This window comes from Mustela nivalis (assembly GCF_964662115.1).
Source record: "Mustela nivalis genome assembly, chromosome: 9".
NCBI classification, from domain to species: Eukaryota; Metazoa; Chordata; class Mammalia; order Carnivora; family Mustelidae; genus Mustela; species Mustela nivalis.
The window spans coordinates 58,899,245-58,922,875 of NC_139028.1; the positions used below are offsets into that span (position 1 = coordinate 58,899,245).

Here is a 23,631-nt window from a genome sequence, read left to right on the forward strand (position 1 = left end):
TGTCGTAGTTCTGCTCTCACTAAATACTGTGAGACCCTAACTAACTTACCTCTGTCTCAGGCCAGGGCTTGCCACCTAGTACGTGGTCAGTCAATATTTTATGAGTGAAATGTAAATGTAGGGAAGGGAGATAAAGAAGGGAGGAAAAACATGCTATAGTGAGAAGAGTATCAAATCCCAGCTCCAGGATTATCAGTGTACCCAGCAGGACACAGACTTCAACTCAAATGGTTCAAATAAAGATACTTGGCTTTGGGATTTTGCTGGAGAATATCAGAACTAGAAAGTGCATCATTCCCAGACTTACAGTAGGAATAAGCTAGACAAATGGTAGATTCATGAGTTTCCCTTAAACTCCTTCACTAAGGTCACAGGGCAACCAAATCCAAGGAGAGAGACAAGATGTGAGCAGTATCTTACTGGGGGTCAATGCAGCTGGTCAGAAGGATTCATCTAGGGGGGCTGGCGGATTCAGGAAGGCTAAGTGTGTACTGACAAGAGAGTATGAAGCCATTAGAGGCTGCAGAACCTGCGTGGGAGACCCCACATCCTCTTCATAACTTCTCTCCACAGCCCAACCAGGTACTCTCAGAAAAGAGTAGGGAAAGATATAAGAAAACATCTACTGTGGTAGACTTGGGGGAGGGGCACAAGTATCTGCCTGCTATACCCAGACCTGACTGGGTGACTCACCATATCTCCCATATAGAACAAAAGCCTTAATCTCAGGGGCACCTGGGTGGCTCAGTGGGTTAAAGTCTCTGCCTTCGGCTTGGGTCATGATCCCAGGGTCCTGGGATCGAGCCCTGCATCAGGCTCTCTGCTCAGTGGGGAGCCTGCGTCCTCCTCTCTCTCTGCCTGCCTCTCTGCCTACTTGTGAGCTCTATCAAATAAATAAATAAATAATTTTTTTAAAAAGCCTTAATCTGTGGAGAGAAGGGGAATTACACTGCCCTCCTTAGGCGCTGGTGGAGATCCACTGCCACTGAATGAGGGAGGAGAAAAAGAATTTAACCTCTGTTAGGAGGGGAGAGTGATATGTAATGGGCCCAGAATTGCAGCAGGAAAAGGAGAAGGAGGACAGAAGAGGCTATGCTCTTGAGACACACAGATACATAAGACTGTAGCTAATTTGGAACCATGGAGAACTCTCTAGCTCCCCACATGCCAACACTGTTTAGCTGAAGAGTCAAACACAGCAATGGAAAGCAGAATACTACTGCAAAAGAGGCAGAAGAGGGACAAGAGCCTGGAAAGAGACATCCCCTGAGGCCCAGCATAAAAGGGGACCTAAAGCTTAGGATGGAGTTGACACTGAGGAAAAAAAACTCCTCTGACAAACCAGTTTAGCACCCTAAACACAAGGTATTGCTAGAAGAACTCAAAGCCTCCAATGCACTAAAGTTAGCCAGAGAAACATCAGACTTCAAAGCCAGCCCAAATCCTAGTAAGTTAACTCATACCCCTTCACTAACATCCTAGCAGAAGGAAACTCATGCCCATATCCATGTATAAAACCTGGTACCTCATTCTCTGTTGTGCTACAGAAGACGTTCAACTGAACATACAAAAAGGGTATAAAAGGCAGCACATTCCAAAGAGACAAAGGAATCATCAGAACCACACTTAGACATGACACAGATGTTGAAACTATATTTTAGGGGATTTAAAATAACTATAATTATGTTAAAAGCTCTAATGGAAAAGGTGAACAATATGAAAGATCAGATGGAAAATTTTAGCAGAGAAATGGAAACTATAAGAAAAAATCAAATGGAAATCTAGAGTGAAAACCAGTTACAGAGATGAAGAATGCCTTTGATAGGCTTATCAGTAGATGACACAGCTAAAGAAAGAAGATGGGTCAATAGAAATTACCCAAACTGAAATACAAAGAGAAAAAAAAATAGTGAAAAAAATACAAAACCCGGGCATCCAAGATCTAGGAGGCAATATCATCTGGTCTTAATATGAATGCACAGGTCTTCCTTGACTTACAAGGGGATTACATCCTAACAAACTTATTGTAAGTTGAAAATACTCTAAGTCAAAAATGCATCTTATACACCTAACATACCAAATATCCTTAGCCCAGCCTAACTTTCATGTGCTTAGAACACTTATATTAGCCTACAGTTGGGCAAAAGCGTCTAATACAAAGCCTGTTTGGTAATAAAGTGTTGGATATCTCATGTAAGTTATCAAATACTGCACTGAAAGTGAATGGTTGTCAGAATGGTTGTACAGAATGGTTGTCAATGTACTGGTTGTTTATCCTCAAGATTCAGGTGGCTGACTGGGAGCTATGGCTTGCTGCTACTGCCCAGCATCATGAGAGTCATACCGCATATTACTAGTCTGGGAGAATATCAGAATTCAAAGTATGAAAAAGTAAAAATAAATAAATAAAAGACCAAAATCAGTTTCCTCTTTAAAGAAAAAGTTCAAAGTATGGATTCTCGTGAGTTCATATTACTGTCGCAACATTATGAAGTCAAAAAATCATAACTCAAACCATCATAAGTCAGATTCTAAGAATTAGAATTCAAATTCTAAGAGAAGAAAAAGAAAACAAGGCAGAAGAAATATTTTCTTGTTTGAAAATTGTTTGAAGAAACAATGGTGAAGAATTATCCACAAGTAATGATGGATACCAAATCAGACCCAAAAAGTTCAGAAAACACCAAGCAGAGTGTACACACACACACACACACACACACACACACACACACACATCTTAGGCATATATTCAAAATATAAAAGAAAAAGAGGAAATCTTGAAAGCAGGGGGGTGGCATTTTAGAGGAACAAAGAGAAGAATTACAGTATACTTCTTATCAAAAACCATGCAAGCTGGAAGACAGAAATGCTGAAAGGGAAAAAACAAAAATGAAAAACCCTGTCAACCCAGAACTCTATACCTAGGAAAAATATCTTTTCCATAAAGAAATGTTGTAGAGGTAGAGAAAGGGATAAGGGAACCAACAAAGAATGGTGATGCACCCAGGTACTAAAAACAGTGAATAATCATGACCAACCCTGAGGCTTAAGGGCAAGGTGGGGCAGGAATAGAATATTGTTACTGAAGTGCCTGGTGGGAGCTATAACCAGGGAAAAAAAGCTATCTCACAGAAACTGCAATCATGGACAGATATAGCCACCATTAGAAATTTAGCACCAAAGGAGATAGGGAATAAGGAAAACTTCTCCTCCCAACCTCCCATCTCTTGTCATTGTCTACCATTGACTGAATGCAACCAAAACCAAGCCAGAAAGGGGCCCAAGTGCTGTGGTCTGTGGGGTTCATATCCTGTGGGCACAGAGAAAAGCAGAGAATGGGACTGAGGGGAAAAAGAGTAACCAGCACAGACACTGCCTGGCTCTGTGACATTGTACACATGAGTGGCAGAACCAGGATTCAATCACAGATGTCCTTGAATCCTTTCCACCAAATGCACTGCTTCAAGTACAATATCAGCAAGAGATAAAACCTACAGTGGTAGGGTGGGCCAAATCTTAGAAATCCCAAAGGCTAGAATTCTTTGGCAGGCCATAATTCTGTAGGAAATAGGCAGTAGGTGTAAGTTTCCATTGCAGAACCCAAAAACTTCCCAGCTCTGGTATGGCTTTTGAGAAGATGATGACATAGTAATGCCATCTATTATAGGGATCTAAGGCGAAGGTAACTATCATATGCAGGGGCTGTGACTCCTCTCTTTATTCACATAGGATATAGTATCCAGTTCCTCTCGTTGACAATGGTGGCATTTGAAACAATCGTAGATGAAACTCAAAAATCACATCTTTATTTTCCAACTTAAAAAAAAAAAATCCCAATCAGCAAAAGTTAGTATCAGAGAAGCAATTTGGCATTTTTCTCACCAGCTGCAACATAGTATGGCTTGAGATGTGAAATATTGAGTGTGAAGAAGAAAGCCTTGCAATGTGTGTGAAGATACCCTTTAGCGATCCTCTTCTGAGAGCCAAGTTCACAGCAACTATATGAATGTTTTATGTGTTTTCATTCCCCATTCTCCAAAGATGCTCCAGGAAAATGGAGTGAAGAAAAATCCATGGAAAGAAATAATGAAAAGCCAGTCATCTGGCCATCTTGATCGTACCTCTCAGATGGGGGTTGGCATCACTACAAAGTCAGTTGCCGTGGTATCAAAGCAAAGCATCTCGAAGAGAAAACTATCAGTTCTCTTGACCCATTTGAGATTTCCAAACAATTTTTTCTTTTACATAGTGATGAACACAAAGGTTTTTCCCTGAAAGCTTCTTCGGGGAAGCCTGATGAAAGCACACAGACTTTAAGGTCAGACAGACTTGACTTTGAGACTATATTCCTCAACCAGCCGCGTGATCTTAGGCAAGTTACATATCCTTTCTGAGCCTCAGCTTCACCAGTTGTGAAATGACAACAGTAATGCCCACCTCAAAAGACAGTGATGAGCCTGGTGCTAAAAGGATATGAATATTCATGAACTTTCCCTTCCTCACACAGAAGAGGGGAGGAGAAAGGGGTGAAATTTGTAGTTTTTCTCAATCTACATCTTGAAAAAACAATAATAATACCTACTGTTTATTTACTTATTCATTAATCTAAGAAATACATACTGAGTACCTTTTATGTTCTGGTACTCTTCAAGGCTTGAGAACACAGACAAGGTCTGTGTCCTCATGGAGCTTATATTATAGTGGGAAGAGACAGCTAACAGACCAATAAACATGTAAATAAGATAATACATGCAATGAAGACAACGAAATCAGATGGGAGGACCTATCTATTTCAGGGAAGGCCTCACTGAAGTGATGACATTTGAACTGAAATATGCGTAATGAAAGCAGCTAGCCACACCAGGATTGGAGGCAAGAGCATTCTCAGCCAAAAGAACAGTGACATGTGAGCACCCCAAGCCCAGCTTGAGCTTGGCGTGTTTGGGGAATAGAAACAGATGTAGCAGAACACAGGAGGATGGAGGGGTCAGGTTCAAAGTGAAATTGGAAAGAGAGGCGAGAAGGACCAGGTCTTTCAGATGACTTTCATTCACATTATTGAGCATCTACTGTATGCCAAGCACTCTTCTGATTTCTGGGATACTCCAGTGACCAAAGGCCCTTCAGTCAGGGAGTTGACATTACAGGGAAGGCAGTTTCATGGGATTCTGCAGGCCCTGGTTAAAAAAAAGAAAGAAAGAAAGAAAAAAAATTGCATTTCATTTTAAATAGGTTATCTTGTTTGAACTTCACCATATCTTTCTAAGATAGGTGTTATAATCTTCATTTTATAGAGAACAAAACAGAGGCTCCCAGAGGTCATGGTATACAACCTGCCTAAAATATCATTTATGATGTGTTGGGGTTGATGGTTTGTGGGAAAACAGAACTGAATGCCCATCCTCTAGGGTTGCAGTGCTGGCAGAGGGAGAGCCTACAGTCAAAGCCTAGAACGTCTGGCTCCAAGGACTTTGCCATATCAACATATTCCTTCCTCTTGGTTAGAAAGAAAGAAATTTGTCAGTACTTCAAGTAAAGCCAAAACAGACACAACTAAGCCATTGTCCAGAAGTCACCGATCATGGGGCCACTTGGAATCCAGAGAGTACCACGAACTGTCCCACCTTGTTGGGTGGCACCTGCCTTCTTTCTCTCAGCAGCTCTGTAGCAGGAAGAGAGAAAGGACTCCACAGAGAGGATGGGGGGCCCAGGTGTTCAAGGCCCACAGGATGGGCAGCCCCAGTTCCTCCCCACAGAGGAAGCAGCAGTAATATTCTGATGGGGTATCACAGGGAGGAATCAGGCTTCAGAGAGATCCAGTGGTGTTTCCCAAGCTCTGGAAGGCACTGAAATGAACGAATAAGAGGCAAGAAAATTCTATAAATTGGCTGTTCTATTCGATGTTCATTTAATTAAGACATTCAGTCCCTCTAATGGAAAATGTGAGGAGTGGAAATTACTGTTTTTCGGCCATCTCGTATAAAATGAAAACCAGATCTTGAAAGCATGAGGCTTTTCATTGTATCTTCTTCAAGCTCAATTTAATTATGTATCACAGGCCACCTTCAATAATAATTACAATTGTCTCCCTTTATGCAAAGGCTCTTCTGTCTTGGAGACCAAAGCTCTGGGGAAACGCCTATGGAGACTGATGAAGGATCATCTAGTTGTTTCTGTATTTGTGCCTTCAGCAGATGTTTACCATGTACCTGCTGTGGGTCAGGCCTCTGTCAAGTCCTACAGGAGATAGTGCTTGAATGAATCATTGTCTCCCCTTTCCAACAGAGCAGCAGAGGGGCCTCGCAGAACCAATCATGAATTCATTCCTTTGCTCAAGTGGCATTCCCTGCCCTCCTTCTCTCTGCCAGTCCCAGGGCTGGGGAAGAAGAGATGAACTGAGAGCCAGTCCTCCAGGGCTCCATTGCTGGCAGGTGGTAGACTCCAGATTCCCAGCCTGTCTGACTCCGCAGTCCTGTCCTGACTCAAGCACTCCCAGGCCGGAGCAGGTGACAGCTTGTACATGAGCTGTTAGGATGCAGGGGACCCATTCTGTAAGGCAGCTGGGCCAGGGTATCCCTGGGAGAAGGGACAAGAGAGAGACCAGAGAAGGCTTTACAAGGTGGCATTTGAGCAAGGCCACAGTAAAGGACTCCTGAAGTGACATCTGTCCCCTAATGTGTGGTTGCCCTATCGATTTTTATTGGTAAGACTCTAAGACTCCTTTTTAAGTACGTTGCTTGGCATAATAAAATCCTTTGTATCTGGTTAGGTCAGGATATTACACAGTCTAAGTAAGTAGTCTCAGTAAAGACTATGTGCGTGGGTAACAGGTGTTCAGAGGACCAGACTAGAACAGCACATACCCATTCTGTGAAACTGTTGAACTGGAATTGATCTTCCTGCTGATCTAAGATGACTCGGAATCTGACAGGACTCAGTCTGCTCTCGGACCACAGATATAGCTAAAATGACCACGACAGAGCCGGTTTGGGGCTCTTGATTTGGGTCTCAGAAATTTGGGGTGCCCTATTAATATTTACTGAAAAGCCCTGGAGATTGATGTTGGTAGATGTCCTATAAGGAGACTCCTCCAGAAATGCCAGTAATTTTTTTTCCTTTGAGAGAGGGGGCAAGTACCTGTGAGCCAAGTGGGGGGTGGGGGTGCAGAATGAGAGAGGAAATCTTAAGCAGACTCCCCACTGAGCACAGAGGTCTGTCTCACATCCCTGAAATCATGACCTGAGCCGAAATCAAGAGTTGAACGCTTAACCAACTGAGCCACCCAGGGACTCCATAAATGCCAGTAATTTAAAAAAGGAACTCTTTCCCAAGATGACCATGTTCATGAGCTCTCTATATGTGGCATTACTTGGGTTGAGGTCACTTTTCTGATTATGAAAATAATCCATATGCATTATTTTTAAATCTTGGGAATATAAAATATCCCTTGTAATTCTGCCTCCCAGAGATAACCACTCTAAACATTTTTGTGAAATTCCTTCCTATTCAAATTTCCTCCTTCCATAAAGAGTTGAAAAGAACGCCCTCTCCCCAAGAGTTAAAGGGAACAGAGCTCTGAGAACATTTCTGGGACAAAGATGCTTTAGGACAAACCTTCCAGATCTTTATCCCAAGACTCGCCTCCTTCCTAGCAGCAGTCTCTCAGAATCACCACCTTCCCCCGCTCTGAGGGGCACCCTGACCTGTGACCCTCCAGTCTGGGTTTTAAGCCACATCGTCACCCTCCCCAATGCCCAAGAAAACTGACGATTTCTTACAACATGACTCAGTGCTAAGGCAGAAAGATGAGAAATCATGATAAGAAGCAGGTTTCCACAGCCCCTAAGGTGCCTATAGGAGAGCCGGAAGGATTGATACAGCCCACACCCTTACCCTGCCAAGCCCAAGCCCAGGGTAGGTATTAGAGATTCCTGTGCTGCTTGCCATGTTGGAAAGGGCTTCCGTCCCACTGCCTCAGACCCTAGCAACAGAGAGATTCAGCTGATCCTAGAGTTGGTCTTGGGTCCAGGACTCATTCAAAAGACCTTTAGCCAGCACCCCATTTGTGACAGGCTATGTCAGTCCCAGGCACAGGGACAGAAAGAGTTGGCTGGAGGCAGAATCCATGCAGCACCCACAGCTGACCTTGGACAGAAAATTGCTCAGCAAAGGCCTGCCTAGTCTCAACTTCCAAGTCTTGCCTGAACCTGCAGACGCTGCAGCCCCCAGGAGTCCCAGTGGGAAATGAGGTGCAGCTGAAGGATCAGAGGAAGAGCCAGGACAGTGCTAAACACTCAGGCCTTTCATTTCACCATCATTAAATCCCTCAGGTCCCAGGGGAAAAGCAGGAGGGAAATGTCCAGGAGGAAGACCTGGAATCCATGGGGGAGACCTACCATGGAAGCCGTGTGCCAGCCTGAGCATAAGCCAAAGTCAGAAATACTGACATCTGGATGAAGACCGTTTTTCCCATTCACACACAAGGGCAAAGGGGATATTAAACCTGCCTTTTTACACTTCAGCCTCCCACAATTAAAAATTATAACTGAAGTGTTAACAGCCTATTATTCCCTGCCGCCTCCCGCCCACTTGGCTGCACAGAGAACCCACGCAACAGACACTTGCAAATGGACAGCTCGGAAATGCTGGGTGAGGGCAGAGAAGCAAGGGGCGGCTTGGAAGCAGATAGATCAGTTTGAATTTTGACTCCACCACACTTATCCGTTGTGGGACCTTGAGCAGGAGACTTTGCTTTTCTGAGCCTCCTCCAGAAAGGAGATCATTTATACCTTTTAAGTAAGTTACAAGGAGTAAGCGAAAGGTCTGAGAAGCACTGTGCTGTAGCGTGGTAGGTGTTTGGTAATGGTAGGTATTTCTTTTATTATTCTCAGGAACGTAAAAGAGTATTAAGATTCGATTGTCATGCTTCAGAAAGCCCACGCCAGAGCAGAACTGGGAGCTGTGACAACGGCAGATACACAACTGCTTGGCGCTGGCTGTGAAGTCTAGATGGGAAGGGGTTGCAAGAGCCCATCTGTTTAGCCTCCTTATGTGGTGGCAAGATCCTGGTTTGGATTCAGAGCCCCCTTTCCCCAGGCTCTGTAGCTTCGTAGGAAGCCCCATCTCTCTCTCTCTTTTTCTTTTTAAAGATTTTGTTTATTTATTTGACAGACAGAGATAACAAGTAGGCAGAAAGGCAGGCAGGGCGGGGTGGGGGTAGGGGGAGCAGGCTCTCCGCTGAGCAGACAGCCTGAGACCATGACCTGAGCCGAAGGCAGAGACTTAACCCACTGAGCCACCCAGGCGCCCCGGAAGCCCCATCTCTTACCTTGTTCAGAAATACCCTGCATCACCAGCCGTCAGAGTTTTGAGAGGGGGTTCAAGAATCAAGTTTGGGCCCCTCACCTCTGGGAGTTTCCATCCTCTGAGAACCCCCATCATCTTACCCTGCATGGGTGGCTATTTGTAGCCACAGGCCACCCCAACATGTTTCTCCACAGTAACCCTGCCATGCAGGCAGGGCCAGGGTCCTTTCTCCACTTCATGGGTTCAGAGAGGTAAGTCATTTGCCTGTAGTCAGATAACAGCCGGTAGAGTCACTTCTCAAGAAAGCCATGTGATGGGTTGCCTGGGTGGCTCAGTGGGTTAAAGCCCCTGCCTTTGGCTCAGGTCATGATCCCAGGGTCCTGGGATCGAGCCCCGCATCTGGCTCTCTGCTCAGCGGAGAGCTTGCTTCCTCTACCCCGCACCCTGCCTGCCTCTCTGCCTACTTGTGATCTTTTTCTGTCAAATAAATTTTTTAAAAATTAAAAACAACAACAAACAAAACAAAACAACAACAACAAAAAAACATGTGCAAAGAGATGGAGGACTCACGGCAATGTATCTAACCAGAAAGGAAAGCAAAACACACCAAACTGGGGCACAGGGTAGAATATGCCAGGTTCCAACAATAGCACCATTATGTTTCTGTCACTCAGAGCCACCCCCCCTTGGTTTTCAGGTACGACAGCTTTGGTCGCCTGACCAATGTGACCTTCCCTACTGGCCAGGTGAGCAGTTTCCGAAGTGATACAGACAGCTCGGTGCATGTCCAGGTAGAGACTTCCAGCAAGGATGATATCACCATAACCACCAACCTGTCTGCCTCAGGTGCCTTCTATACACTCTTGCAAGGTAAGCAGGGTGGGGAGCATGGGGACTTCGAGACACAGGGGTGATGGGACCCCTTTGGAGGAGGATAATGTAAGAAATAAAATGCTACTAGAGCTGCCCAAGAACAGGAGAGCAATACAACTGGCTTCTCTCTGCACTGCCATCTAACGTGCAGAAACCACCGGCCCAAGTCCCGTATATTCTCTCCCAGAAGCTTCCAAGTCATAGTCCATTGTCTCACCCCATTATCATCAGAACCAAAGGTAGGGAGTACACCGGCTGCCCATCCAGGTGACCTCACTGTTCCACCATTGTAATGGTTCCCACTCTCACCCTGGGGTGGGCGAGGTCGAAGGACAGTGAAAATGACACTTAATCATGAAAGGGATCTAGGGATGGAGAAATCCCTCCGCAAGCTCAGGCAAGAACAGTTTGAGCCTTCCCTAGGATTCCGTAGAGAAGAGACCCTTCCTCCCTGCACACACCAGATAATCCCTGGTATGAGTTGACCTTTTAGCTTTAGGTAAATCACAAAGATAAAAACTTGCTGTGAACTAACCATCTGCCTCAGTTGTCCTCCTGGGACATGGTGACCCAGAGTGGAGCTTGCAGCTTTATTGGCTCTAGTAAGCATGGGGGCGGGGGGAAGCTATCACTAGGGAAAGCCTCACTTGGTTTCTTTTTCCCCCACCCTCCTGATGGCTTTTGGTACTCACAACAGCTTGGACATAAGTAGTAAAAGAGCCGTGGGCTAGGATTCAGGGGCACAAATTCTAGTCCTGACTCTGCCACCACATCACGGGGACCCTCAGTTTTCTCCTTGAGGAAACAGAAGCTGGTCAAGGCCACGTGGAATGGTGTGAGGCAAGGCAGGGAGCAGGAGCTCTGGAGTAGACAGGCCGGGGCCCCCAGGCCTGCTGTGCCGCTCCTCCCTGTGTGACTTGGGTGGACTCACTCTTCTCTGAGCCTCAGTCTCTGGGCCTGGGAAATGGGGCAGAATTGCGACACGTGCCTCATACATGTTGCTCAGACCATCTCTTGACACACTGTACAGAGAGTGACCACGACGGGCCAGGCCCGTAGTATTACTAAGTATTTGTTGGATTAATGAACTTCTTACCTAATAACTGGCACTTTTGTTCACCTTAGGAAAATAACTGTGTATTTTCACAACTGTTTTACACACAAATGTAATCCCGTGCTTGAAAAGAAGCTCAAAGAATAACAGCCGTTCTCAGTCAAAGAAAGAGAAAAGATACCCTGTGGTTCCTTCCCCACCAGCAGCTGTGGCAATGGGTTGGGACACACTCCAGGTGTTTATGCTCTGACTGGGTTATCGCCAAGGGAAGGTGCCAATTCCAAGCCAGTCAGGTTCTGCCTGGCCAAGGACAGCAGGGCCCCTGATGGCTCAGACACCTTGTCCTGCCCTGGGGTTAAGAACTGTCTTCCCCCCTCCACACCTCTGAGCTGGCGTGCCGCACTTTTCTCAGAAGGTAGCTCAGTCTTTCTTACATTCAGGCAGCTTTTTTTTTTTAATTCGAAGTACTGCATTTCCTCACTTTTACCCCCATCAGGGGTGCCTGGGTGGCTCAGTGAGTTAAGCCTCTGCCTTCGGCTCAGGTCATGATCTCAGGGTCCTGGGATCGAGCCCCACATCGGGCTCTCTGTTCAGCGGGGAGCCTGCTTCCTCCTCTCTCTCTGCCTGCCTCTCTGCCTGCTTGTGATCTCTGTCAAATAAATAAGACCTTTAAATTAAAAAAAAATAAATAAATAAAAGAAAATAAAATGTACCATCAAAATTTAATAGCAACTTTTCAGCGTGGAGAGGAGGGGGAGACACATTGCTCAAAATTCATACAAGGACTTAAGACGCTTTCCAATTTCAGAAACATCAAAGTGGGGAAAGGAAGAATGAATGCCTCCCTGAATCCGGGAAGCACAGTACCTGTGTTTCCTCTTTGGTTCCTCTGCCATGCTCCCTTTCCTTCTTTCATGCCAGGCTGAGATGCCACATTTGGCAGCCGCCTTGGTAGAGTCTTCCGGAAAAGCTCTTTCAGCTTCATCTTACGTCTGGCCTGGGAAGAAATAAGAAGCAGCTGCTAATGAGGGGCAGGCTTGGGGAGTCACAGCTCACATTAAATGGGGATCATTTGAGTTGGGCCTCTACAAGATACCATTGCATCCAGAGTCACCATTAATGGACGTGTGTGCATTCAGCAAAAAGCAGCTTTAAAAGATAAATTGACACAGGCTTTTCCACCGTTCGAAGGAAGTAAAATACAGATTGCCAGTGAAAAATGCATAGCAAGTTAAAGGCAGATCTTAGGATTCTGTGTGTGTGAGAGAGAAAGAACGGGTGAGGGATGGAGAGGGGAAGGGAGTGGCAGAGGAAGGGCCTGATCTGGTGCGGGGAAGACTTGGTGAGGGTTTCCTACAAAACTACACCTTTTTTTTTTTTAATTTAACATAGCCGGTAACATCTCTAGTTCAATCCAGCAACTGTTTACTGAGCACATACAATAATAACAGTGATAACTAACATTTTAGAACACATATTAAGTATAAAGCAGATCTTTAGTGTTTTACATTCATAGTCCTGTGTCATCTTGTTACAGCCCTCTGAGGTATTATGAACATCTCCATTTTCCAAATGAAGACAGGGAGTCACTGAGAGTTTAAGTGACTTGTCCAAGGATACGTGCCGGCTAGGGTATTTGGACTAAGACAAAGAGATTCTAGAACCCGTTCTCTTAACCACTGATGTAAAAGACATGGGGAGCTCTTAAAAACCCATAATCAGGGGCACTTGGGTGGCTCAGTGGGTTAAAGCCTCTGCCTTCAGCTCAGGTCATGATCCCAGGATCCTGGGATTGAGCCCCGCATCGGGATCTCTGCACAGCAGGGAGCCTGCTTCCTCCTCTCTCTCTCTCTCTCTCTGCCTGCCTCTCCGCCTACTTGTGATCTATATCTGTCAAATAAATAAATAAAAATATTTAAAAAAAAAACCCACGATCAGTACTAGAGAAGTTCACTATGACAGATCTGTGAATGGGACAATGGAGATAGAGGGGAGAGGACAAGAGATACACATGGCAGTGACTAGTACAGTGCCAGGCACATAAAACTAGTAATAGCTATATTTATGTCATACTCACTACATGCCAAGTTCTACTCTCAGCTCTTCATTGTCATTATCCTGCTTAATCCTATGACGTAAGAGTATAGTTATTATCCCCAAGGTACAGATGAAGAACCAGAAGGATGCCAGGTTAAGGAATTTGCCCAAGAGAGTGGCAGGGCTGGGACCTGAACCCTGATAGCCTGGCTCTGGAGGCCATGCTCTCTATCTCTGGGCAGTTGTCCCCTCTCACAGCAAACACGTACGTATTTGAGAATGCCTTCAATACCAGAATGGTAAGCCCTGCACCCCCTCAACTGCAGGACCACTCAAGGGACCTGTAAGGAGGCTAAAGGAAGAGGCGGCGTTCGTTCTGACCAAGGAACCAGGGAACCTAGTGGGGAGAAATGAAAATGAAGCAGAGCCTCGAAGCGAGGACTCAGGCTGGTGTTTATGGAAGAGGGGCAGGTGCAGGCAGAAGCACCAGCTGAGGAAGGGCAAGAGGCAGAAAACTGTAGCACAAATTTGGAGATATTTCCATTTTTAGAAAAGAATTGTGTGCTTTTTACAGCTGAAATTTACTCTTTTCCAGAAGTTTTTTTTTAGTGAAAGATGCTAATTTTAAATGTTTTAATCAGGCTTAAAACTTCAAAATCAGATTTATTTTTAAATCATTGAGATATATATACATGGCAATGACTTAAAACATACATATGTTTAACATTCTGTCAGTTGACTATTGGAGTTATATCTCACCTTGTTATAAAGAATATTGTTACCCTGGTATATATTAAGAACCTTAAAAATGTTCAACCCTTTGTTCTAGTAACTTAACCCAAAACGAAGACAATGATTTATCCAAAAAAGTATATTTTTAATAGAGATGTAATTCACATAGTATAACATTCACTCTTTAAAAAAATTTAAAATATACAATTTATCCTTTTAAAATATACAACTCAGGGGGGTTTTAGTATATTTACAAAGTTATGCGATTATTAATGTTACCTGATTCTGAAAAATTTTTATCAGTCCCAAAAAGAAAGCTCATACCCATAAGTGGTCACTCCTCATTCTACCTTTCCCTCACTAATCTACTTTCTGCCTCTGTGAATTGGCCTGTTCTGTACATTTCATGTAAAGACTCATTGATACATCATGTTGTCTTTTGTGTCCAACTTCTCCCACGTAATACAATGTTTACAGTATGTTTATTTGCAGTGTTAACTTTGTAATTATAAAACATTATCTCCTTGAGAGTTGGTTAGATAAATTATGGTATTTCCATATGATGGAATATTATGCAGTCTTTAAGAGAAACATTTAGGAGAAATATTCAACAGTATAATACCATGATCAGTGAAAAACCATACGAATTACTTTGGGCTATCAGGGTATTCAGAAATATCCTGAAGTCTAGAAATAGACAAGTTATTTACAATGGCTTTCTTTGGGTAATAAGATCATAGACAATCTCCTTTTCTTTTTTTTTTTTTAAGCTTTTTATTTACTTATTTGACAGAGAGAGATCACAAGTAGGCAGAGAGTCAGGCAGAGAGAGAGGAGAAAGCAGCTCCCCGCTGAGCAGAGAGCCCGATGTGGGGCTCGATCCTAGGACCCTGAGATCATGACCTGAGCTGAAGGCAGAGACTTTAACCCACTGAGCCACCCAGGCACCCCAGGACCATCTCCTTCTATTTCCTAGTATTCTTCACTGATAACGTTCTGTTTCCATTATCAGAAAAATAAGCCCATTTAATAACATACCAATGCCCTGGTGCACACACCCCCAGCCCCCTCCATGCTCAGCCCTTCTGAGCAGAGCCGGTCCCTCTCCTCTCCCTCAGACCAGGTCCGGAACAGCTACTACATCGGGTCCGATGGCTCCCTGCGGCTGCTGCTGGCCAATGGCATGGAGGTGGCACTGCAGACCGAGCCCCACCTGCTGGCGGGCACCGTCAACCCCACCGTGGGCAAGAGGAACGTCACACTGCCCATTGACAACGGTCTGAACCTGGTGGAGTGGCGGCAGCGGAAGGAGCAGGCTCGGGGCCAGGTCACGGTGTTCGGGCGCCGGCTGCGGGTGAGCAAGCCCTGGGGCAGGTCGGGCGCTAGGGTGGGGCCTTTGGAACTCTGGAGGTTGCTGGGGTGGGGAGGCTGGACGTGGGTGGGGGAGGGTGCCATTGGGGGGTGATGGAGAAGAAGGATGAAAGAATGAGGACCAAGCCAGAGAGCGGGGTTCTGGTCTGGGAAACCGGCCCTAGGGGAGAAACTTTTCCTGGGCCTTTGCGAAAGGGGGAAAGTCAAGCAGGCACCCCTCCCACCCTTATGGGACTTATTATGAGACTTATTATTAAGTCTCAAATATCTCTTCAGTTGTTACTTGCGGAATGATTACCAGCTTTCGTGTTGGGCCTGAGTTTGGGTTTCCAGCTTCTGTTATATTCTGACTGAACCTGAGCAAATCCATAATGTGCTTTCATTCATCCAAAGCCTCGGTTTCATTCTCCCAAGAAATGGGGAGGTTAAAATCAGTTTTACAAGTTGCCACGAGAATTAGAGATTGTCTATGAAGTGCCTTGGACAGAGTCTAGCGCCCAGGAAGTGGTCAGTCCTACCCACTCCCCTTCTTGTTCCGGACATTCTCGCCGCCGTTCTGGTCATTCCTGTTATGCATTCGGAGCTCTTTGGGACCTCAGCTACATCCTGCGCTCTTTCCAGGCAGTTATCCCCTCCTGAATGAGCACAAGGCCCCTCCCCCGCCAGCTGTCGCCACCAGTGGGTTGGCATGTGGGTGCTTTTCAGTCTGCCGATGCCCCGAAGCTGCCCGGTCTCTGCCTCACGCCCCGTGGTTTGGTAGAGTTACCTCGGGCCCAGGCGGGGCCTCACTGCCCAGCTGCTTCTCCCTCAGCTTCAGAATGGAAGGTGAGGGGCAGCGAGATGGTGAGGAAACTAGTGCTGGCTTTCAGCATGGCACCTTGCCAGCCCCTGGGGCTCTGCGGACACTTGCTGGGCTGAAGGGCACCACAGAAGTGAGCAAGATGTTCTGGACTCCTGAAAACCACAGAAGCGCCCTTGTGCAGCATGGCTCGTGTCCGGACATAGCCGATGTCACACAACGAGAACCCAGAAAGCTGGGCTTTCTGTGTTTCCTCCACGGCCAAGAACTCCGGCAAAAATTGAATGAGGGAAGGAGGCTTCTACTAGTTCCCTGAGGAAAGCCTTGCTGTCTGGGCTCTCTGTGGCCTGCCACCCTCTGCAGCCTCGCGGAGCCCCCTGTCTGAATTCTCCAGGAGCCCCTCTGGCACATCTGAGGTGGTGTGCTAAACGGAAAGTTTGACTTCTGTCTGATTCCTGCCTGGGCCTGGCTGTGGAGCCCCAAGCAAGTCCTCTGAGTCTCTCCCTCCTCTGTGGAAACCAGACAACCTATTCCAGGTTCCTAGCCCAGTGCTGGTAGACTCCAGGTGCTCCATGAACGGTGGCGATTAGGGCTGTTAGGGTTTCTCCTCTGTGGTGTGAGCTGGACCAGAAGTTTCCCAGGCTCTAATTGGTCCCTCTCCCAGCCTGAGATTGATGGGGCTCCAGTCGGGTGGCCACATCTCCACGTCCTCCCAAAATAAATGGCCACCCACAGTGGCAGCATGTGGAATTAGAATGTTAGCCGGGTGCACCGCCCCATAATGGAGCTCATTTTTTATACAACTGGGAACCTTTTTTAATAAAGAAAGATGTAAAATAATCTCATTGCCGCTACTGCCGAGCACAGAAAGCATTAGGCGGTTCCCCCAGTGAGCTACTTAATTCAATTTTATTAATTTTGCCGCAGAGGTTTAGCTCCCCTCACCAGGGGTCCTCTGGGGACGAGGGGGACAGCTAGCTGGGTGGCACCTCCTTGGGGGGATCACAGGGGACCTTGCAAAAGAGGCTTCTAAATGGGTCCCATTGTTGTTGGTGGTGCGGACCCTACATCTTCCTTGGCCCTCCCGGCAAAGAACACGGCTTCGCTCTCCAGCGCCTCCGATTTTTCATGGGAATTGTCCGCCACACTGTTTTTGCTCTGCAATTGTGTTTGATTACCCCTGGGAAGGCAACCTTATTATAACCAGGCCATTCACAGCTAAAGTTGTCTAAGCATCATTATAAATCCTTATTTTCAAGGTTTGAGGATTTGTTTGGAGAGAGGGAGAAGGGGGAAACACACACGTCTGTACTTTACCTGAGAATGGCCGTGATCATTTACTGCCTTAATGGAAATAATTGCAATCATTAATTCAGGACCTTCAGTGCACCCAGAACTCCAAGAGGTAGTTGACTTAAGGCTTCTTCAGTCCTCATCATAGCTCGGCTGTTTCACAGAGGAAGAAAGAGACTCAGAGAGGGCACGGCGCTTGCCCAAGGTCACACTGAAAAGCAGTGCGTCACAGCACACAGGCTGGTATCTTGACCTTAATTTCTAGACGGGACCTTTTTCACCACCCAGAATCCTACAGGGCCTTCCGTTACCGTGGCCTCTGTGAGCACTTCTGCGTCATGGGACCTACATTATCCGCTTTCCTCTTATGTTTTCCTGACTCCTTGTCAGACTTAACCAGTGACTAATGGAAGAGTCATCCAGTGTGCCCAGCTAGAGGGGGCCAGCGTTTTAGCTTCGGAGTACCTGGCAGTATTTCAGGGGCAACCAGTGCCCACAGGGTGGATCCCAATATGGAAGTAGGCTTCTGAAGTGTATTCCCTTATTAAGCTGTGAAAAACCCTGACTTACTGCTACCCTTCTGGGAGCCCTGTATTCCTGACTCTGGCGGGAAATTGAATTGTGTGCTGACCTAGCAGCCCATGTAGAGATCCTACAAAGGGAAAAATGTCCCAAAGCTGGGACTCTGTCTGCCCCCAGGCAGCCCACAGCCACAGAAGCTGTCCTAGACCCAAATACACATTGCCTCCAGGGCCCTCCAGGAAGAAGAAGACTCTTGGGGAGCTGACCAAGGTAACCAGGAATCCCTAACTACGGTGGCGGAGGGCAGGAGCAACCCCAGAGGGAACAGAAGGTCCAAGGCCCCTAAAAGGGACAGATACACTCAGAGAACCTTTTTGTCGGCCAGACACAGTCCCTCACCACCCAGGAGATGTGGAGCATGTCGCTTCATGTCCCTGAGCTTTGGTCTCCTCAGTGCCAAACACCAGCATGTTGCCTGGCACATGAGAAATGGGGTCATGCATGAATTTGCTGGACCCGCCCGGCCTCTCCCTTTTCAGGAGAGAGTCAAGAAGGATCTGCCTTTCTGTACTCATTAGAAGAATCACATTAGGAAATGATAGGGATTGTCTTTAGGACTAGCCACTATCTGCTCAAAACGTGCATTGTCTTTATTCTCGCAATAGTCCTATGCAATTGACATTATTATTCCCATTTTACAGATGAGGAAGCATCACAGAACTGACAGGTGACCAAGCCAGGACCCCAGATCTTATCTGTCATACTCATGACCTGTGCTGCTGCCTCTACTCAGGACCCTCCCACACCAAAGTTTCCCATGTCCAGATTAACTCTCTTCCCTCCTGCACCTTCCCCAGGTTCACAACCGGAATCTCCTGTCCCTGGACTTCGACCGTGTGACCCGCACAGAGAAGATCTATGATGACCACCGCAAGTTCACCCTCCGGATCCTGTATGACCAAGCAGGGCGGCCCAGCCTCTGGTCACCCAGCAGCAGGCTGAATGGTGTCAACGTGACCTATTCCCCCGGGGGCCATATCGCTGGTGTCCAGAGAGGCATCATGTCAGAGAGGATGGAATATGACCAGGCAGGTCGCATCACATCCAGGATCTTCGCTGATGGGAAGACGTGGAGCTACACGTACTTAGAGAAGGCAGGTGTCCGTCTCCCCATCACTGGCCCTACCATACTGAAGGCCAGCCACTGTGGCTCAACCCATGGCCAGGTCCAGTCTGCTGCCTTCAGTGGGATGGATTAGATCCATGTGGTCTTCTAAAGGAAGTGTTCCAAAAAGTCTGCTGCAGAGGACCAGGAACCTGACAGGCATCTGGGTAGATTGTAGTGATGGTGCGGCAGGTAGGAGTTTGGGGGCAGGAGATGAAAGCCCCATGTGATAGACCAGAGCTGGGAAGAAGCCCAACTCCAACTGGTGTCGCAGAGCAGGACTTAGGGTACAGACCCAGGCAGGCTCTTCCCCAAGATCTGGAGCAATTGTGGGATCTGGCCACAGAGAACAGGGCAAAACACTAGTGAAGTAATTAATTCTGAGCTTTGAATGGTGGGCATAACTTAGTAAATCCCTTCTGCTTCAGGTCAGGATTTATTGCATCCCAGGGGCTAGGAATCAGAAAAGCTCTGAAGGCAAAAATTGGTCCCAAACAGGAGAAAATGGTAGCTTTGCTGCTGAGAAGCGGATAGGTGTGTTGCCTGCTGACTTCTTCCCAAAAAAGAGCTGCACTTCAGACCCCCATTCTGGTACCCACATCTTGACTTTGTTTCCTGCCCATGGCCACCTGCCTGGGGCCCATACCGTGCTTGGTCTGTGATCCATCTTCTCCATCCGTTGCTGGGTGAGCATCTCCAAGAGCCGCGTTCTGTGGTGGTGCTAAAGGAGACCCTAGAGTTGATCTGACATACTGGCAACCCCAACCCAGAGGGGGAAGGAACCTTCATGGGGCCACACAATAAGCCCATTGTTAGGAAGCTGCTTCCCACATTCCGTCACAGCCCGCCCCGCCGTGGGCATCTGACCTGTTCCTGCGTAAACAATCACGCAGAGCCTGAAACACCCTTCTCAGGTGCGGTCCTCACCCCATGGGCCACGTGGAGTCAGCAGAAGTTATTTAACAGACAGGAGACACTGCCAGGCTGGGTTTCAGGAAGATCATTCTTGCTTGAGTAAGAAGATTGATTTGAGAAGGAAGCTGAAGCAAGGAAGCCAGGAGAGAGGCTGCTGCCACGCTCCTTGTCAGCGTTCCCAAACTTCCTCACACACCAGCACCCGCTAAAATCATCACTTTTGTACCACACAGAGGGGTGAACCAACAAAGCTGCCCACTGCAGGAAGACAGACCGTCTGAGTGCAAGGGCTGAAAGAAATGCCTTTTTTTTTTTTTTAAAGATTTTGTTTATTTATTTGAGAGAGAGAGAGAACACGCGAGTGGGAAGGGGCAGAGGAAGAGGGAGAAAGAATCTGAGCACGTAGCCCGACATGGGGCTCAGTCCCACAGCCCTGAGATCAGGGCTTGAGCCGAAACCAGGAGTGGGACACCCAGTTAATTAAACCATTCACATGCCTCGAGAAGTCCTTACCTTATTAGCACAGTTGTGTCCCCACTGCAGCAGCTTACGGCACACTAGTTAGAAAGCTATGGTTTGGGCCTAACTGAGGAGAACCGCCAGTTTCCTTGGCCGTTGATTCCCCTCTTCTAGTGTTAAGCACACAGACTTCCCCTTCCTCTCCACCAGCCTCCTCTCACCCCTTTGTTTCCCTCTCTCTCCAGTCCATGGTGCTGCTGCTCCACAGCCAGAGGCAGTATATCTTTGAGTTCGACAAGAACGATCGCCTCTCCTCTGTGACGATGCCCAATGTGGCCCGGCAGACCCTGGAGACCATCAGATCCGTGGGCTACTACAGGAACATCTACCAGCCACCCGAGGGCAATGCCTCCGTCATCCAGGACTTCACCGAGGATGGCCACCTCCTCCACACCTTCTACCTGGGCACTGGCCGCAGGGTCATCTACAAGTATGGCAAACTGTCAAAGCTGGCCGAGATGCTGTATGACACCACCAAGGTGAGCTTCACCTACGATGAGACAGCAGGCATGCTGAAGACCATCAACCTACAGAACGAGGGCTTCACCTGCACCATCCGCTACCGCCAAATCGGGCCCCTGATCGACCGCCAGATCTTCCGCTTCACCGAGGAAGGCATGGTCAATGCCCGTTTTGACTATAACTATGACAACAGCTTCCGGGTGACCAGCATGCAGGCTGTGATCAATGAGACCCCACTGCCTATCGATCTCTATCGCTATGATGATGTGTCAGGCAGGACAGAGCAGTTTGGGAAGTTTGGTGTCATCTACTATGACATTAACCAGATCATTACGACGGCAGTCATGACCCACACCAAACACTTTGATGCCTATGGCCGGATGAAGGAAGTACAGTATGAGATTTTCCGTTCTCTCATGTACTGGATGACTGTCCAGTATGACAACATGGGCCGAGTGGTGAAGAAGGAGTTGAAGGTGGGACCCTATGCCAATACCACCCGCTATTCCTATGAGTATGACGCTGACGGCCAGCTGCAGACAGTCTCCATCAATGACAAGCCACTCTGGCGATACAGCTATGACCTCAACGGAAACCTGCACTTACTGAGCCCTGGGAACAGTGCGCGGCTTACCCCACTAAGGTACGACCTCCGAGACCGCATCACAAGGCTGGGTGATGTGCAGTACAAGATGGACGAGGATGGCTTCCTGCGGCAGCGGGGCGGGGACGTCTTCGAGTACAACTCGGCCGGTCTGCTCATCAAGGCATACAACCGGGCTGGAGGCTGGAGCGTCAGGTACCGCTATGATGGCCTGGGGCGGCGGGTGTCCAGCAAGAGCAGCCACAGCCACCACCTGCAGTTCTTCTATGCAGACCTGACCAACCCCACCAAGGTCACCCACCTCTACAACCACTCCAGCTCCGAGATCACATCCCTCTACTACGACCTGCAGGGGCACCTCTTTGCCATGGAGCTGAGCAGTGGTGATGAGTTCTACATAGCTTGCGACAACATCGGGACCCCTCTCGCTGTCTTCAGCGGAACAGGCCTCATGATCAAGCAGATTCTGTACACGGCCTATGGGGAGATCTACATGGACACCAACCCCAACTTCCAGATCATCATCGGCTACCACGGGGGCCTCTACGATCCACTCACCAAGCTCATCCACATGGGCCGGCGGGATTATGATGTGCTGGCTGGCCGCTGGACCAGCCCAGACCACGAGCTGTGGAAGCACCTAAGTAGTGGCAACATCATGCCTTTTAATCTCTACATGTTCAAAAACAACAACCCCATCAGCAACTCTCAGGACATCAAGTGCTTCATGACAGGTGAGGATCAGGGCTCATTCAGAGGACAGGACCCACTGCTGCTCTGGTCATCTGACAAGATAGTCTTCCTTGCCAAAGAGGGACAGGGTAACAGCAAACATGAGCTTTCTCTTACAGCAGCGTTTTCCAAAGTATTTTTTAAGAAACATTGGTTTAGAGAAATATCCTGTAAAAACTGGTACTGACATCAAGTTAATGTAACAGGGCAACCACCATTCTCCAATTTTAATAACACATTGCAGCTTAAGAAAGGCTCTGAGAAGTCCTGTAGTAAAGAGAACTGTCCAACACATTTACCCACGATTTCTCAAACATTTGATCATGAAACCCCTTTACCCACTATTTCTCAAAACATTTGAGCATGAAAGCCCTTTTTTCACCATGAGACCCTAATATTTCCCTGGATACACCCTGAGCATACAATTTGGAAGTTTCTGACCCAGATCAGACTGCCTATGAGTCTCCGATAAGGTGGAAGAAGGTATAGCTAAAGAAAAAAAAAAATTCAGTTTTCTTATTTGGGGCAATGTAATGAACAGTCACAAAACTTATTTAACTTCCCTGAATTCCAGTTTCCTGAGCTGTAAATTAAACTTAGAACACCTGCACTGACCTTGGTAAATTAAATATGCACATTAAATATGCACATGTAAATCCTCGAGCAGCCACTAAAGAATAAAACAGAGGCATAGCTAATTAGTCAATGGTGGAAATAAAGTGAAGACTAAAAAAATATTCAGTCTGAAGAGGGGAAGTAGAGGGGATAAAAAGAGAAAAATGGTCACGAGGGCGAAATGAGATACATTTAATAACCTGCCTAGCACAGTACCTGGCTCATGTCGATTCCCATTCTTCTTCTTGGATTTAAAAAGTGGGGTTTGTTTTCCACTACTGGGAAACTACCTGAAATATAAGTGTACCCACTGTCACATGTGCCAGAAATGTCTCCAGCAGCCACAGTCCAACCAGCAAGCCACCACTTACAGGCCAGCCACGGAAGACCTCAGGGGTCAGAACAGCTATGGGCATTCAGGTCTGGATAAAGCCAGCACTTTTTATGAAAGAAATTTTGTTGTTGGCACAGAATGGGCACCTCCCAACTTGAAAACCTGGCACCTTCCGTCTCTTTTTCCTGTGATGCCAGCTATGCCTGCTTCCTATTTTGAGGCAGTTTCATTTTCATTCAACACATGCCTCCTCTTGGTGGCCACTGTTTCAGGCACTGGGGATAGAAAGATGGCCGCC

General features: G+C 47.1%; 1 protein-coding gene and 1 long non-coding RNA gene across 3 annotated transcripts in view; one reads left to right on the plus strand and one right to left on the minus strand.

Annotated features, from left to right (window-relative positions):
* TENM4 (teneurin transmembrane protein 4) overlaps positions 1–23,631 on the plus strand; it is a 753,030-nt gene that overhangs the window by 718,023 nt on the left and 11,376 nt on the right. Inside the window, exons 29-32 of the mRNA XM_082749583.1 lie at positions 10,004–10,176; positions 15,121–15,356; positions 18,845–19,141; positions 20,772–22,386. Of these exons, the coding sequence (XP_082605709.1) occupies positions 10,004–10,176; positions 15,121–15,356; positions 18,845–19,141; positions 20,772–22,386 (2,321 nt within the window). The remainder of the gene's footprint in view (positions 1–10,003; positions 10,177–15,120; positions 15,357–18,844; positions 19,142–20,771; positions 22,387–23,631) is intronic.
* Positions 4,598–19,943, minus strand: LOC309873619. 2 transcript variants are annotated; one of them, XR_014316427.1, is made up of 3 exons: positions 19,799–19,942; positions 12,101–12,230; positions 4,598–5,177 (listed from the first exon to the last, which is right to left on the minus strand). It is a non-coding gene; the product is annotated as an uncharacterized lncRNA (long non-coding RNA). The 2 variants fall into 2 exon arrangements; XR_014316428.1 differs by lacking the exon at positions 4,598–5,177 and adding an exon at positions 5,649–6,576 and having other exon boundaries at positions 19,799–19,943.